At 42.6% G+C, this 15208-nt stretch overlaps 1 protein-coding gene across 1 annotated transcript; it reads right to left on the reverse strand.

Annotated features, from left to right (window-relative positions):
• Positions 1–1823: 1823 nt before the first annotated feature.
• LOC108029035 (uncharacterized) lies at positions 1824–2632 on the reverse strand. The gene has a single exon (XM_017101085.3). It carries the CDS (start codon positions 2517–2519, stop codon positions 1929–1931), a length of 591 nt encoding a protein of 196 aa, XP_016956574.1. The 5' UTR covers positions 2520–2632; the 3' UTR covers positions 1824–1928.
• Positions 2633–15208: the final 12576 nt, after the last annotated feature.

Genomic DNA, 15208 nt, shown 5'->3' on the forward strand with positions numbered 1-15208 from the left:
TGTGGGTCGGGGGTCCAGCTGTTGGTGGTGGCTACTGAAACCGCCGCACCCACCAGCGATCCAAACAAATCCACTAGTAAAACGCGGACCTGTGTACAGTGACTTGGGGGTGTCATTAAATGGTTCAATAATTACTTCTTGCCTTGCAGTTAATTGTTCAGCACAAAATGTAGTGTTCACATTTTGCTAATGATGTAATAATGTTTGGACAAATGTTTGAAACCGTAAACACTTTTAATTGCTCTAGATAATAGCCACAAGATCATAAACAAGTTCATGTTTTTAAATCAACTTGTGAGGCTTTTTGTTGTAACAACTACACGAATAACACAATTTCTTATTACCAATGAAAGAACAAATGATAGTTTGACCTTTCTTATAGATAGTGTTCTGATTATTTCGGGTGCATGATGAAAATAGGATGACATATGTTAGGATCAACTTCCCATCCTTATAAATATATTTTGATTGTACGTTAAACCACTGTGCGAGGGAGTTCGCCTTTTGCCTTTCAACTTCTGTGGCTGCTGCTACAGGTGTCTCTGGTCCCCAGTCTCCGATCTCCGGTCTCCGGGTTGGCGTTCTCCGCGATTCTCCCCCGTGTCAATGACAGTTCAATGTGCCTGCTTGATGGTTGTTTCTGCCGTCGTTGTTGCCGGTCTGGCAACAGTTGTCGCACATGCAAATCGTGACTGTTGTCCATCACAGTTCTCCGGGGCTTCGGAGCCTCGGAGTTGCCAAACTTGCCAGTCAGTCAGTTTTTCAGTTTGTCAGTCAGCCAGTCGTCGGCTGTGTAATTTTTTGTCTCTGCTCTGTTGATTTTTTGGTAGTTGCACATGCGGCCCGAGTGATTTGTTTAAGACGTTTTGATTGATTATTGGTGCGCATGCGCCAAAGCGACGACAAAACGGGCGAAATCTCTGCGCGGAGTTTTTAAGGAATATTTTTGTAATGACCAATACGGAATTGAAATCTAAAGTACAAGAAAATGTAACATATAATTGATAAATTTAATGATTTTTAACTCGCTCTCTAGACCAGAAATATTTTCAGGAATCATTAATGAGTAGTACCTATCCAAATTGGATCTGTTTTCTTTATGTGTTGCCACATCTTTGTTATGGCCCAGTCATGCGCCAAAAAGAGCCGCTCTTATTAATTATTCTGACCCAGAAATCGTTCAGATCTGAGTATCGGAAATCTGAGAACAGAAACTGAAACCAGACTGAAACGCGAACAACGCCGGGGTATGAGTTTTATTTTCGAGCTCGGCGCGCGTTTGTTGTCAGTTTCGGTTTGAAATATTTACCACCTGTGATGAATAACGTTACATTTGCGCTGATTGTTTTTTATCCGTGATTTATCGAGAAGTTCGAGCACCACCAGCACCTCCATCGATGGCCATGCCCACATAACGCTGATTACTCAGGTGTCTGGGGTGCGTGTTTTCTGAGATTCGGACACTCGGATCTCCTTCTCGGGGCCCGTGTACCGTTAATTAATTTGCAAGTCTCCGCCTCGTCGTCGTCTTTGTTGTTAACTCTGTTTTGGTTTCGTTATGTATTTTAGCTGGAATTTGTAGTGCAAAGTGCACACCGGGTGGCATTCGTCAGGGATTGGGTTTGTGGAAATGGGTTTATGCGGGTCGCAGATTGCGTGAAGAAGATATCAACGAGGTTTCAGGGCAAAACTAAAATACAATTTATAAAAATAAATTGTAAACTGCTTCATAATATAGTACTTTTCTTTAGCAAGCTAAAATTTTAAATAGGTAATTTCAATTTGCTCCCCCAACCAATTCACTTAATAAAACACATACAATATTTAAAATTTTTCTTTTATATTTTTCCAATCCTTTAACAATCCTTTACAACTATTAAAACTGGCTTTCTTGCTGTCAAAAATAATATTTAGTTCGATGAAAATCGTTACTTCTTGGGCTTGTTGGCCAACCGAAGCTTGGAAATGTTGGGGGTGGCCCCGTTGGAGATGTTAGGGGTTATCATGGTGGCTCGGGAGGTGGGCGGTGCCCTTGGAATATTCGAGGGGGCCGGCGATGGTTGATCCTCGTTTTTGGGCCTTGCTTTCGACTTATTGGTCTTGGTGGCCTGGAATTTCTGCTTTTGGGGCTTCCGTCTGACAGCGGTACTTGGGCGATGGGTCCTATTCTTGAATTCTTGGGCCAACGAGTTCTCCAGCCGGGACGCAGTTGGAGCTGCTGGTGCTGAAATTGATGGCAAGTGGGTCGAGTCCACGGTCATTCCATGGGCACTGATCGACCGGCTCAGGGCCTCCGCCTCCTGGTTGGCCTCCTGCTGGCCATCGCGCATCAAGGTGCTGATCCTCTCGCGCTGCAAACGCTCCTGCACCATGCGATTCTGCTGGGTGGACCGGATGTGTTCGAACTCCTGCCAGAAGTTGAAGCTGATTTCCGCCGAATTGCGGGTGATTTCGCTCCGAAGCTCCTGGACTAAGCCCCTATCCCGGGGGATTTCATCCCTGTTGAACGTGCGCGACATGGAGAGGGAGTTGTGTAGCGGCTGGAAAGTGATATATATTTTGCTAGAATTTTGAATGAAGTTCGGCTGGTGCTCTACTTGAAAAATATACCTTGGCTTATGTGAGAGTCAAGTTTAGTCAGTCCTAAAAGTCATATAAATGTATACTTAATTTCCATAAAATATAAAAACATACCTAGAGTTTTCACTGAGACCTTACATTTGACTCACTCCAAGCCCAAATAAATCAAAAGATATTTTGGAAATATTACATTCTAATACTACAATGGGCGAAAGATATGTCTTAATGGCTCTTTGGGAGCTCAGCCTCCATCCGGGCTCCAAAGCACCAGCACCACCGCACACTCACTTGTCTGCAGGTTGAAATGCCGTTTTGGACAAACAAACAAAACACGGCACTCGAACATGACGTTCGTTGTCGGGAGGCGATTTTGATCGATGTGCGTTTTCTAATTGCTGCCAACTTTCTTCTTAATTGTGGCAAGAAAAATGAGGCCCGTATCGAAATGGCATGAAAAGCACAATGGAAAACAGCGCGTGGTGGGGGAGAAATTGCCTTCATGTAAAGAATATTTGTGGCTTTTTCGGATTCTCCCGCCGATCCCCCGGCTCCCTCGATCAATCATGTGTAGTGCGATAGAAGGCCGAAAACTTGGCCCAATTGTTAAGGCAAACAATAAGGCGATACGATCGCCTTGGTCAACTCCATTTAGCTCACAATGAAAACAGAATTGCAGGCTTTCGGGGGATCGTATATTTCTCTGGGCTTTTTTCTTTTGGGCGTAGGATATCTCGGGGATCTCGCGGAGCCCCTGCTGTGCACTTGTCGAAGCCAAGAGTTCAATGCGCGGCTACCAGCTCACAATTTATCCTTTATGGCTTTTGTTTCTGCAGAAGTGAAAACAAAAGATTGTCATCGCTGGGAAAAGGGACGGCGGTGCATACTTTGCATACTTGCCGGCCCCGTGCCCATATCGCACTCTAATTGGGTGAAAGTGCCCTCCGCGGCTTAGAAAGTGTGACAGTGGGTGCTCTCCCATCGTCAGCAGCATCATCGTCCAGCCAGCCGGCGAGGAGTCGTCGCTCAGAGCCTGTCAAATCAATATCTATGGCTATAGCTTATACCTGTGGCCGCGGCTATATAACATACATCACCCGCATATATAGGCATCGCCAGCAATCAGGCGGACAACAAAAGCCGGGGCCGGCTCAGAAATATTCCCAGGCCAGGAAAACTAGAACTCAAAATCATACATCACAAGCAATTACCGGCTAAAATGCGCCAGAGTAAGCCCCCTACGACCGATAGTTGCAGCAACTTGCCAGCCAGCCAGCCTGCGACTAACCTTGGTCGCTAGTTAAAGCCCGCAAAAAATACAAAAATCGAATAGTGGGCAGCTATTATTACTGTTGTGAATACTCTTTAAACTGGCAGGCAGTGTTGGCTAAGCGGTAAAGGATGATAACAACAGGATCAAAATCAATACTTCAACAATGCATTTTGTAATATGTTTTTTCATTTACTGCCTTCCCCAAATATAAATAATATAATAAATCATGTAAAAGCGAAAATGCAATCTCTTCTTAATATAACATGAATCTTTCTTAGCTATAAATAATATCTAAAAGTGTCACAAGAATATAAATAAATATAAATTGATATTGAATTTGAGTTGGAAACAATTGTTTCCATTATTGAGGTAAGTAGGGACAAAAACTTTCCATGAAACCACATACTATTTCCTCAATCAACAATAATAATTTTCTAAAAATATTTTGTTGAAAACTAAGAAATTCTGGGGAAATCCCAATCGAAGCCCCCAAGAGCATTCCCTCTTCGGCACCCAAAACTTAGGGTTCAGCTTGTTCCCCCGACCTTCCCCCGTTTTGGCCCCTCGCTGTTGTTGTGTATGCTGGGCATGCATCATCATACCATCATCCCATTATCACATACCACAGGCCGAGCCAAGGCAAGTCGGTCCAGGTGAGTCCAGAGCAGGATCGGATCGGGATCGGGCTCGGGCTCGGGCTCCGGATTGGGATTGGGCTCCTCCTTGGCTTTGACCGACTGAGGCGGCACTTGAATGCCTGGCATGAAATAAATCGCGTGTTTATTGTGCCAGCGGCGATGGCAGCGCTCTCGACGATCGCCTCAATGTTGCACATGGAAAATTGAACGCAATAGAATGCCACTAATCGATCGGGCCGAGGAGCTGGATGCCGTGGCTGTGGATAGTGGATGGTGGATGCCCCCAGCTAAACACAGAAAAAATGAAATGTTTCAAGTTCAAATGCAAGGTGCGGACTGAAGTGAAGTGAAGTGAAGGAGTGCCAAGTCAGTTGGCGGTTCGAACTTCGCAGCGACTGGCGCAAGCAATCTCGAAATAATCTAAACGATTTGGCGAAAATCACGTCGAGCATCGTCGGCGCATCGGCATCGGCATCCACCTGTTACGTCGAGCTCATTTTTAATGCCCCCAAAACGAGCAGGAGTTTGGGTATCGTGGTTTAAGGCCTGAAAGGAGGCAAACGGCCGGCCGGCATCGAGAGCAAATTGCAAAAGCCAAATTCAACGAATGCCGGCGCACAGTTTGGCATAATAATGAAGGCGCAATCAACTGGACGGCCGGCCAGCGGCTGGTATGCCTCTCCTGCTGCTGCTGATCCTCCAGAATAAGCTAAAGAACGCCTTACACCAGGAGAAAAGTGGGCCGGCGATTGTTAGAAAATATGCAGGCTATTCGAAATATTCTCGATATTGATGGGAACTCTTTTAAATAACCACCAAAAATGCCGAGACTTTTGTTAAAGAGGATATTATAGTGTGTGGTGTGGCTTGGTTGCATTGGGATAATAGGCTAATAAATAAATGGCTTATTATTGATATTTAAAACAAAAGACTTAAGCAAAAAACTTTAAAAAGCAAACAGTAAATTTTTAAAAATTTGACAACATTTTTAAATGCCTTATTTATTTTAAAAAGTTTAAATTATTCAAAAGACAATACAAAAATTGCAACTCAAAAATAAAATCAAAAGACTTGATGCAGCAACAAGTAGGATTTAAAAATATTTCAAAATTTTATAAAATTTTTTGATGCATATTTCTTATTGCTGTTCTAAAAACCTTAAAAATACTAAATTGTTCACTAATGAAATTCTACTTAAAAATAAGGACTTGAAACAGCGACCAGAAGGGTTTTCAAATGTATGCTAATTAAAATGGTCCTTTAAAGAATAACCAATGGACTGTTTTATCAATTCAAGCTTCCAAAATATCTTGCATTTTTTCCCAAGTGTAGATGACTGTCCATGAGGAGGCCAGGTGAGGGTGCATTGCACAGATTAAACATTATTTCTGTTTTCTTCATTTCGGGTTATCTACCAATACAATGCATAATTTCTCGCTGCTGGCCGCCTGGACCTGGGATTCCAATAGCCGGCTCTTTGGCTGTGGGTCCGGTCTCGGCTCGTTGTGGTGTTATTCTAAACGGCTTTTAGACAAAAGCATCAGCCGGGTTGCCCAAGTTCACCTCACGCTGCCAATCAATCAATCACGGCCAAGAAGCCCAGTCATCTGAGCATCTGCCGACTATCCACTCTTTGAGCCTGGTCAAGTGTAATGGTTTTGTCATGATGCAGCATTTAAGCTGCCGCCGCTGATTGATGCGGCGAGAAGTGGCCGCAAGAGTGGCGAGTTAGGAATTTCACACCATCAGATCACCTCGACTGCGGGCAGATATCTATGGAAATTTTCTGCCGTACACTTGTCAGTCATTTCTCCCCGTTAGCTGTTCAGTCGAGACGAATTGGGACTTCGAATGGGAATTCAAAGAGTTTTCCAACCGTCTCGGGGAAGTCAGTGGGATCAAACATTGAGAAAATCCCACAATTAAGATGGGTATTATCTTGTAATTAATGAAACATTCTAAATAACTACGGTTTATAATGTCATTTCTGAAAAAGTAAACAGGTTGCTCTTTACTTTTCTATTTTCCCGTTAAAGCCATAACCATTTCTCAATGATCTTCACATCCGTCTTGGCAGCCTCTTTTTCGCAAAATTAGTTCAACTTTTTCTTTCAAATCCCATCAGCGTTTCGTTAGCCAAGACACTAAAACGATTTATATTCGTAATTAATGATTGATTCGCTTTTGATTTGCAAGCAATTTTCGAATGAGGAAAGAGCATAAAAACACTGGCCGTTAAATCTCAATGCCACCTGCAAGGCGGCGTCGTCGGCATATCAAATCAGCAAAATCAAAACAAAATTAATTGACGACAATTGTGGCGAGCGAGCGAAATGTGTGGCAACCACTAAAACTGCGGCAATCAGAGCAAAGGCAGTAATTATAGCAACAACGACTGCAACATCGACAGACGTCAATTGTCTAATCAACAAATTTAGTCAATAAATCGTAATTAATTAACGTTCGATTGGCAGGCTAAAAGAGTTTTCAATTTTTGCATTCGAATCGACAGAGACCGAAAATTCAAATTCAAATTTGAAAAGGAACACAAAGCTGGACACAAAAACAGAAATCCAGCACAAAGCCAAATCCATATTCGTGCATTGCGACTAATTTTTATTGCCGGCAAAAATTGGCAACAGCTAATCAGTGAAGCATACGCCCCACGAGGCCAAAATCCAAAGCCCGAAAAAGGGGTGTGTCCGGCAGGTGGCCATGTTGTTGGCCATTTGATAACATCGTTGCAATGTGTTTATTGTCCAAAAGTGACTACACAATCCGACAAAAATCGAGCACAAAATCGGGGCAACCTTTTTTATTTCGCCTCTCACAGTTGCAATCGAAAGACTCAGACAACGAACTTGGCTGCCACCAAAGACTTAGGCAACGAACTTGGCTCAGTCCTAGTCGGTGGGTTGAAGCTTAATATTATTTTATTGATTTGCCTTTAGTAGAAATAAATGTACATTTTAGCTAACATTTCTACGGTTTAAATTCAGAAAGAGGAATTTCCGATTCCATGCAAATAATCCCAGCATAACAACCATGCAAGCGGCTACCTTGACTCTCTTATATCAGCCACAATTATTCTGTAAGAACTTTTAATTAATAACACTTAATGCCCGTGATAGATGCCCGACGGACTTATAACTCACTCGCCCCGCACTCGGGCTGATCAGCTAGATCAAAAGAGCCTCCCTGCTTGAAAAACCGCAGCCCGCAACCATTTTGGCAGTTAATCAAGTTAATTGCTTAGAAAATCAACATGTTGGTTTCGGTCGAAAGCAGTCGAATCAACCGAACAGATTCGGTAACAATGACAAATAACGAATTATGAATAGATATGAGTACTGCTCACATGCACACTCAAGGCCCCCTCGAAAATAGATGGGAATTGTGCAGCAAAAAGCTGACTTCTTGCCTGCTTCCTTTTATCTGTATCCACACACTGGCAAAACGATCGGATGTACCTATATATATTTCTGTTGGCTCATATTCTTGGAAGAGCATTATTTAGCTCTGGACTAAAAACGAAAATTGGCCAAAAGCGAGGCACATAAATCACCGGCACACACGAATCTTTATTTATTTTTTCGGCGCTTTTCGGGGTAGAATCATTGACAGCGCGGCGGAAGCATTCATTGTTTCCCAATCTCTCGATCCCCCAGTCCTCGGCGATGGCGATGGCGACGACTTCTTGGTATTTTATTAAGCCGCACAAATCAAAAACAAACCAAAACGATCCAAATCGAAACGGAGAGCCAGAAATATTCGGCACAAAAAAGCGGCAGGCAAAGGAAGCCTGACTCATGGCCGTGGATGCTTAATTCTACCTAAAGTTGTGTCTTCTGCTGCTGCCGTTGGGGCCTTTCATATCGCAGGCAATGCGATTAGTTGGGCAAACAAGTGTTAACGTTTTGCTGCCGGTGGGTGCACTGATTGCCTCCACTCCTTGGAGGTGAGAAAACGGCATAAGCCGAATCCAAGGCTCTGCTAACTGAGTTTTTCTTGCCATTTTTGGGTAGCATCTTTGTTTCACTGCTGCCTTTGTTTTTGCTTATTTTGTGGCACTGTGCAACATTTGGCGGCTTTAGCTTTGCCCTCGCTTTTGGGCAACCTATTACGGGTCTAAGGTGTTGCATAATCCCCTAAAGACCGCTAATGGCACGGCCAGGTTCTATCCTAACAGATTTTCCTATGCAATCGACGAAAGGTCCCAATCAAAGCGGAATTATGAAGGGATGGTTATTTAATTTTAAATATTGTAAAACTTAGCAGAATATTTACATAGTTAGTTTAGTTTGCTCGTAAAACATTTTCACTTGTTAGTGATTTTTTTAAATAGCGAAATTCCCTTTTTCCACCCACGCTTACACTTGTTATTACCGCACTTAGCCGGCCGAAAGCTTCGCTTGATTTTTATCCAACAAATTTTCTCATTGTTTTGCATATGCGGCGGATTCCTCCTGCCGCATGCAGTTACTATATGCACGAGTATCTGGCGGATCGCATGTAGCAACAACACAACAAACTCTGCGAGGCAAACATGTGCTAACAAAACATTGATCATTGTTCAACATGTAAATTCACTAATTTGGCAACGGAAAACAGCCAGCGGCTATAAATGGTAACAGCAGCGACAGAGTCTCTAGGCAGGTCCGTCCTTATGGCCTGGCCATAACAATTTTTGCATACGACAAACAAAACGAAATGAATTCGTCGTCGTCATCGTTGCACGGAGAGAAATGTGGCACTGATAAAAACACAAAGCAGAGGTAAATTTTTTGACAAAATGGTAAGAAATCGCTTGAAGTATATGTAACATATATGTAATTCATTTAGACTTTAGTTACAATATTTGTATAAATTGTAATATAAAACAAAATCAATTACATTTTTATATATAAATCCTACCCTTGGAAAGCTGTGCTAAAAACAAATGCGATTTTCCCCTGTGTGGCTTTGCTTTTCCTCCTCCTTGGGGCAAATAAAAATAAAAATACGGATTTGCATAAAAATCGAGTGAGTAAACTACAGAATGCGTAGAGCGCACCGAGTGACTAGAAATCAGAACGCAACGAGAAATCCGCGGAGCTGCGAACTTATTAAAGAATCCAAGAGCCGCAAGCTGCAGTTGGATCTGGAGACGATTCTGCCTGGCGGGGATCTCCATCCTGCCTCCCCCGATTTTCTGCACTTGACAAGGATCAAGGTTGCCCGGCTCTCGGGCCATTACTGCCTCGCCCTTGTCGCCTTTTTTGGGGAGTCTCTGTCCCGGCAGCGGGCCTCCAAATGGAAATTGCTTTATGGCTTGTATATGCAGATTGGGGCATGCTCTCGCTGCCGTTGCAACCTGTTGCAGCTCTTATTTTTATTTATATTCCCCGCCTGTGCCCCCGAAGGGGGTCCAGGAAATTTATGCGCAAGCGCGCGCGGCTGATTCTTATTTTTTCGCCTTTAACAAGGCCTCGGCTGCAGAACTTCTCGGCCGCCTTCTTGGGGATTTTCTGCTGAAAATTCAATTTGCTACAAAATGTGCGCCGCTTTTTGCATATCTTCCAGCAAAATTCGTGATTTACAATTTTCGTTTCGTTTTCCTGCTCCGCAGGCCCCACCAAGCCGCATCCTTTCGGGCTCATTTGCGGTGATCTGGCGGCGGAACGAGGCGATGGCATCGTGTCACGAAACGCACTGTACCAGGGAACTAAGGGCAGAGTTCTCAAAATATTTAACTCTCATGTTATAAAATAACTTGCTTATTGTGTTGGAATACTAAAAATCAAAGAAGAGTGCTTTGCACTTATTTATTTATTTTGTTTTAGGGTCTCTTATGAAACATGCTTAAAAACATTTCTTCATCTAATTTTATATTTTATATTTTGTATTTATTTAATATAAATATTACAGGCCCACTTGAGGATGCCTACGTTTCCTCAGAAATTGTAATATATTAATTTACTTTTAATATTGAACATATCTGTATCGATATTTTTAATATTATAGCTAACTCCAGTTTAAGGATCCTCACGTTGCCATGCCTCTGTTCCACTTTGAGACCTTCCTTCTGTGTCTGATTTAATTTTTTTTCGTTGCCTTTTTGCCTTGCGGTCCGTTTTGGAGTTGCTGCAGTTTGAGGTGGACTTGTGGCCGAAGTCTTTGGAGTCTTCGGAGGTTCACCTGTTTATGCCAGATTCCTGGCATGCGATTAAAATCACCTGCGCGAGCTTTTGCGCCCACGCAGTCGGAGTCTCGGACCCAGAGCCGCAGCTTCGGGTTAAATTGGGATGGGATACGATGGGTTGGCCTGGCTTAGGATGCGCTGCCATGGGATGGGTCTCATGGCCGTCCGGCTTTGCCTTGATTTCTGTTCGGTTCGGCGCGGTTTGCCTTCCCCGACTTTCCGGCTGCGCCCAGTATTTCGTTCGGTTCATTTATTATGCACTTGGCTTTTATTTCATTTTAGTTTCGTTTCTGCGGCTCGCTGTTTATTCAAACTAATTTAATTTGTGCGCGGCTTGGGTGCGCGCCCGCAGGTAGAGTTTCTTGGCAGGTTGCTGTGTTATTTTGGCGTTTCACGCACTTGGCGCATGTTGCAGTCACGCCTTTTGTTGCCAGCCTCCTCCGGCCGTCCACTGTCCACTGTCCATTCGCAATTCCAGAAAGAAAACCCCGAGCCACACGCAAAAAGTTGTTAAAATGCAAATTAAATTAGAGCCGAGCCGATCGAGAGGAGGGTGTGTGGGCTGACCAGTGGGGTGCGGTTCGGTTTTATTTCGCTTTTGGGGATATGCTCAGAATGACAAGAAACAATGCGGTCAACAAGCATTTGCATTCGGCTGATATATTCTCGTATAACATTTTAAGGATAACGCTTAAGGCCTGCAGAAATGTGAATAGATCTAAGATAGTTGTGTATAACATGGTATTCAAGCAGTCTCAACCGGAAAGTGTAGTAATTTTCAAAATTGTCGAGTAATGCTTCCTCTCCACGGAAACATCTTCTTCGGCATATTAAGTATCTTCCGCAAGAACGGTGGTTATTTCCCAGCTCATTTTCACGTCATCTGGTCCGTTACTTTCTCGGCTGAGTGGGAGGTCAAGGCTCCCCTCCTTATGATAGATAGATATGCCCGGCTACATAATCAATTAATAACGGACCCCTGGCATGGGCAACATTTTAATGCCGCGCCAGACACAATCGCCACAAAAGTGGCAACATGCCCATTGTGTGAGCCGAGTTCTATTTGGCATCCTGGCGCAGCCGTGGAAAAGCAGCAGCAGGCCGAGCAGCAACCATGACACGGCATTTGTGCACTGCGAAAAAGTGGGGAACGGTTAACTAAAAATAAAGATAAACAATTTAATTCGAATAAAATGGGTTATAAAAAATATTAGGTAATAAATCAGTCAAGCTTTCCTAGACAACACAACTTTTTATATTTATTCGTTTGTGGAAATTATTATTTTGTAATTGCCAAATTTTTAATTTTATAAAAAAGGGTCAGAAGAAAAAAATAGTTTTTCCTATTTCTAAATTGTAAATTTATTTAATTCCAGACCCATATTTTCTCCCACTGCAGACAGTCTGTCAGCTACTCGTTGAGCCGTGGTCAAAGTTTACCATCAAATTGCTAAAATAGCAAATAATGAAGCTGACAGCAGTAGCACCAGCTAGAGCAGGGGTTCGCATCCAGGGGATGATCCGGCTGCTAAGCCGGGGGAGGCGGCAATTAAAACGGGGCGGACGGTGCGAATCGAACCCAACCCGGCCCAACCCCTGGGCAAATGGACTACGGTCTGTTGTTACAGCAGCCGGGACACAAGCAACACTTTGCGGGTCGTGGGAAAGTGCTCGAGGAGGGGAGCGAAGAGATACGCCACTCGGCGGTTTGACGCGGCGAGGAGATACAGATACATTTGTATCTGCGGAGGACAGCGAGCGTCTGCTGGCCATCAATTCCGGGGTACTTTCGATAGTGGTAGTTGTGGGCTGGCGGGTGCGTGCAAGGCTTTAATTTCTCAATGCCCTTTCAGGTCCTTTCTGGTACTTATCGTTCCCGCATCCTCGTGTCTCTTGGTCCACGGGCCACTTGAGTTTTACAATCGAATGTTGTGCGTCGTCAATGGCCTGCGGTGTGTGTGGGAATCGATGCCGTGTTCCTGTGAAGCTCAGCATATGCTTTCCTTCCCCTAGGGTATAACTTCAGCATCACCCTTATGAAGGGAAAATGGTAGTCTAGAGGTTTTCTAGCCAAACTTGGCCAGCTCTTCATGATTTCAGGGAATTCAAGTAATTTATGAGAATTTTATAATAATAATTATATTCAAAATGTATATTATGAATGAAAATTATTTGTGGAACATTTCGTTTAAATATTTACTGCTAGAAATGTGTTTCTCTTTGAGAAAATAATTATTTTTTAAATTAAATATTTTTATTCACGTATTAAGTTGGGACCCTTCTGTTTTATTTTAAATATTTTTTCTTAGTGCTATGTTATGTGGATGAGTTTCAGTAATTTTTGACCTTTGGTTACAAGCAGAAAAAAGGAAGTCTAAGAATTTACGGAATTTTTTATCAAGCTTGGATGCATATATTTTAGGTATTCCCACCCACCTTCCCTTTTCTATTCCCCAGCCTGTCATCACCCTCCTCCAGAGTCCGGTTTTTGCTTTTAATGGCCGTGTGCGCACACTATCAATTTGAGCGCCCAATGGCATCTTCAATTTTTATGCATATTTGCACTGCGCCGGTCACGTGCCGCAGATTCGAGATCCTTTGTCGCCGGCCTGTACCTGTCACAATCACACTTTGCGGCATGCTGCAGCACTGCAAATAATATAAATTAATATTTTTTCCACCGAATCGTCACCCTTGGTTTTCGGTGCTCTTGTGCATTTTATTTGAGGTTTTGTCTGTTTACCAGATTCAGATTTGCCGATGAGATTGCCAAAAGTTGAGCCGAAGATTCGGGGGCTGTTTTGGGCTAGAGCGAAAAAGGTACACTGCGCGTTTGGTGTGGGAAAAAGTTTTTGAAGATGTCCTTGCGTTTTGGAGAAGCAGAGGAATATTATAGTAATTGTGTTGTATAATTGGACAGTTGATTGATGCTCTCGGAAATGGGGAAACGTATGTCATACATGCTGTCATTTAAAGAGGGTTCTTGGGACATACTAATTGGGTAGAGACCTCCTTCTTATGGATATTACGAGTCGAGTACTACTCACTACTAACTTCTTTTTATAACAAGATAATTATTTGAAATATATGAATTCTTATAAATATATTGGTGGTCACTAAATAGTTGTAAACAAATCACAGTAAGAATTGTATATAAATATTAAGTATTAAAATGGTAAACAGTATTGATACATTTTCTTTTAATTCTTGTTGTTACCCATAACCCCTTCTCAAAATTTCTTTCCGTGTAAGTTGTCAAATATTTTGGCAAATCCTTTTACCGGCCCTCATCCATTTCCCCAGCAAATCGAAGGCAAAAACAAATGGCGCTCATTTCCGCTTTTATTTTAACGTCTTCAAGACACGTGTCGTCGTCATCTGCCGGTCGTCTGCCGCCTTGCAAAATTGCCAACTAATAAAAGTGCAGATTTGTCAGGGATTTCGATCGGGCTCAACCGATGAGGCACAAAAGGCAAATCGTGAAGGGTGCGGACGGATAAAAGGCCAATTTAAGGTGGCACTTTCTGCCCAGGAGAGTAAATGGGGCACCAAAGGGAGTTACCGAGGGGTACGGACTGTCAAAAGCCAGTTGATGAGCCGAATTATTGCAAATTGTCTGTGGGTGTCAACGACAGACGAGCGACAAAATGAGCACTTGATACGGCTAGTTTCAGCCCTTCGAAGATTAGACGCTCTTGTCCCAAGAACTGCACTTAGGGAAATATCAAAAATCTTGGGTTTGGGATGAGATAGGAAGTGGCATAAAAAATTACTAATTATTAAATATATATTAAATTAAATAAATTTAAATATTTTTATTATATATTTATATTTTTCTGCGTGTAAGTGGTGGCACCTATAGTTCCAAGTCCATTCTGCCCAGAGAGTTATGGACCAGACGAGGGCGAGATGCTGTCGAGGGCATAAACAAAGGCATTAGACAACGTCGTAGGCCCCGGCAAGCCAAAGTTGATTGGTGTCAGCCATAAAGTTCGCCTCGCGTCTTTCCGCATCCTGTTCCGCATCTTGGCCTATTGGTCTGGACACACAGAGATGTGTACCCAAGGAAAATTCGCTAAATTAAACAGACTCTTTGTTCTTAAGATACAAAAAATGATGAAAAAGAAAATATAATTATATGTTATAGTAATTGTAAATATTAATTATTAATATTATGATATTAATTTAAAGTTCACACAGAGTTGCTGAGAATTTTGTCAGGAATTTAAAAGTTGTCACAAGCTTACCTAATAACTTGTCTTTATAGATAACGAGGATTGACAATGTGCAGGTTACAAATTTCAAAATTTAAGTGTGGTTTTTTAAGGGTTTCATTTTTATTGCTTTAAGTCTTAATATATAAATCGGTGTAACATAAATCTAAGGGTTTTTATACAAGTATTCGCAGATCTATATTCAAAGACTCGTGTGATAAATTTCTTGAAATAAAATGTTATTTTTTTCTGATTCTACAAATTAGCCAAGCTAGTTCTAGCCAGAAAGCATCCAAGTTGGCTGCACTGTGGGCCAAGGTGGCGC

The sequence above is a fragment of the Drosophila biarmipes genome, chromosome 2L (genome assembly GCF_025231255.1).
Source record: "Drosophila biarmipes strain raj3 chromosome 2L, RU_DBia_V1.1, whole genome shotgun sequence".
Taxonomy (NCBI): Eukaryota; Metazoa; Arthropoda; class Insecta; order Diptera; family Drosophilidae; genus Drosophila; species Drosophila biarmipes.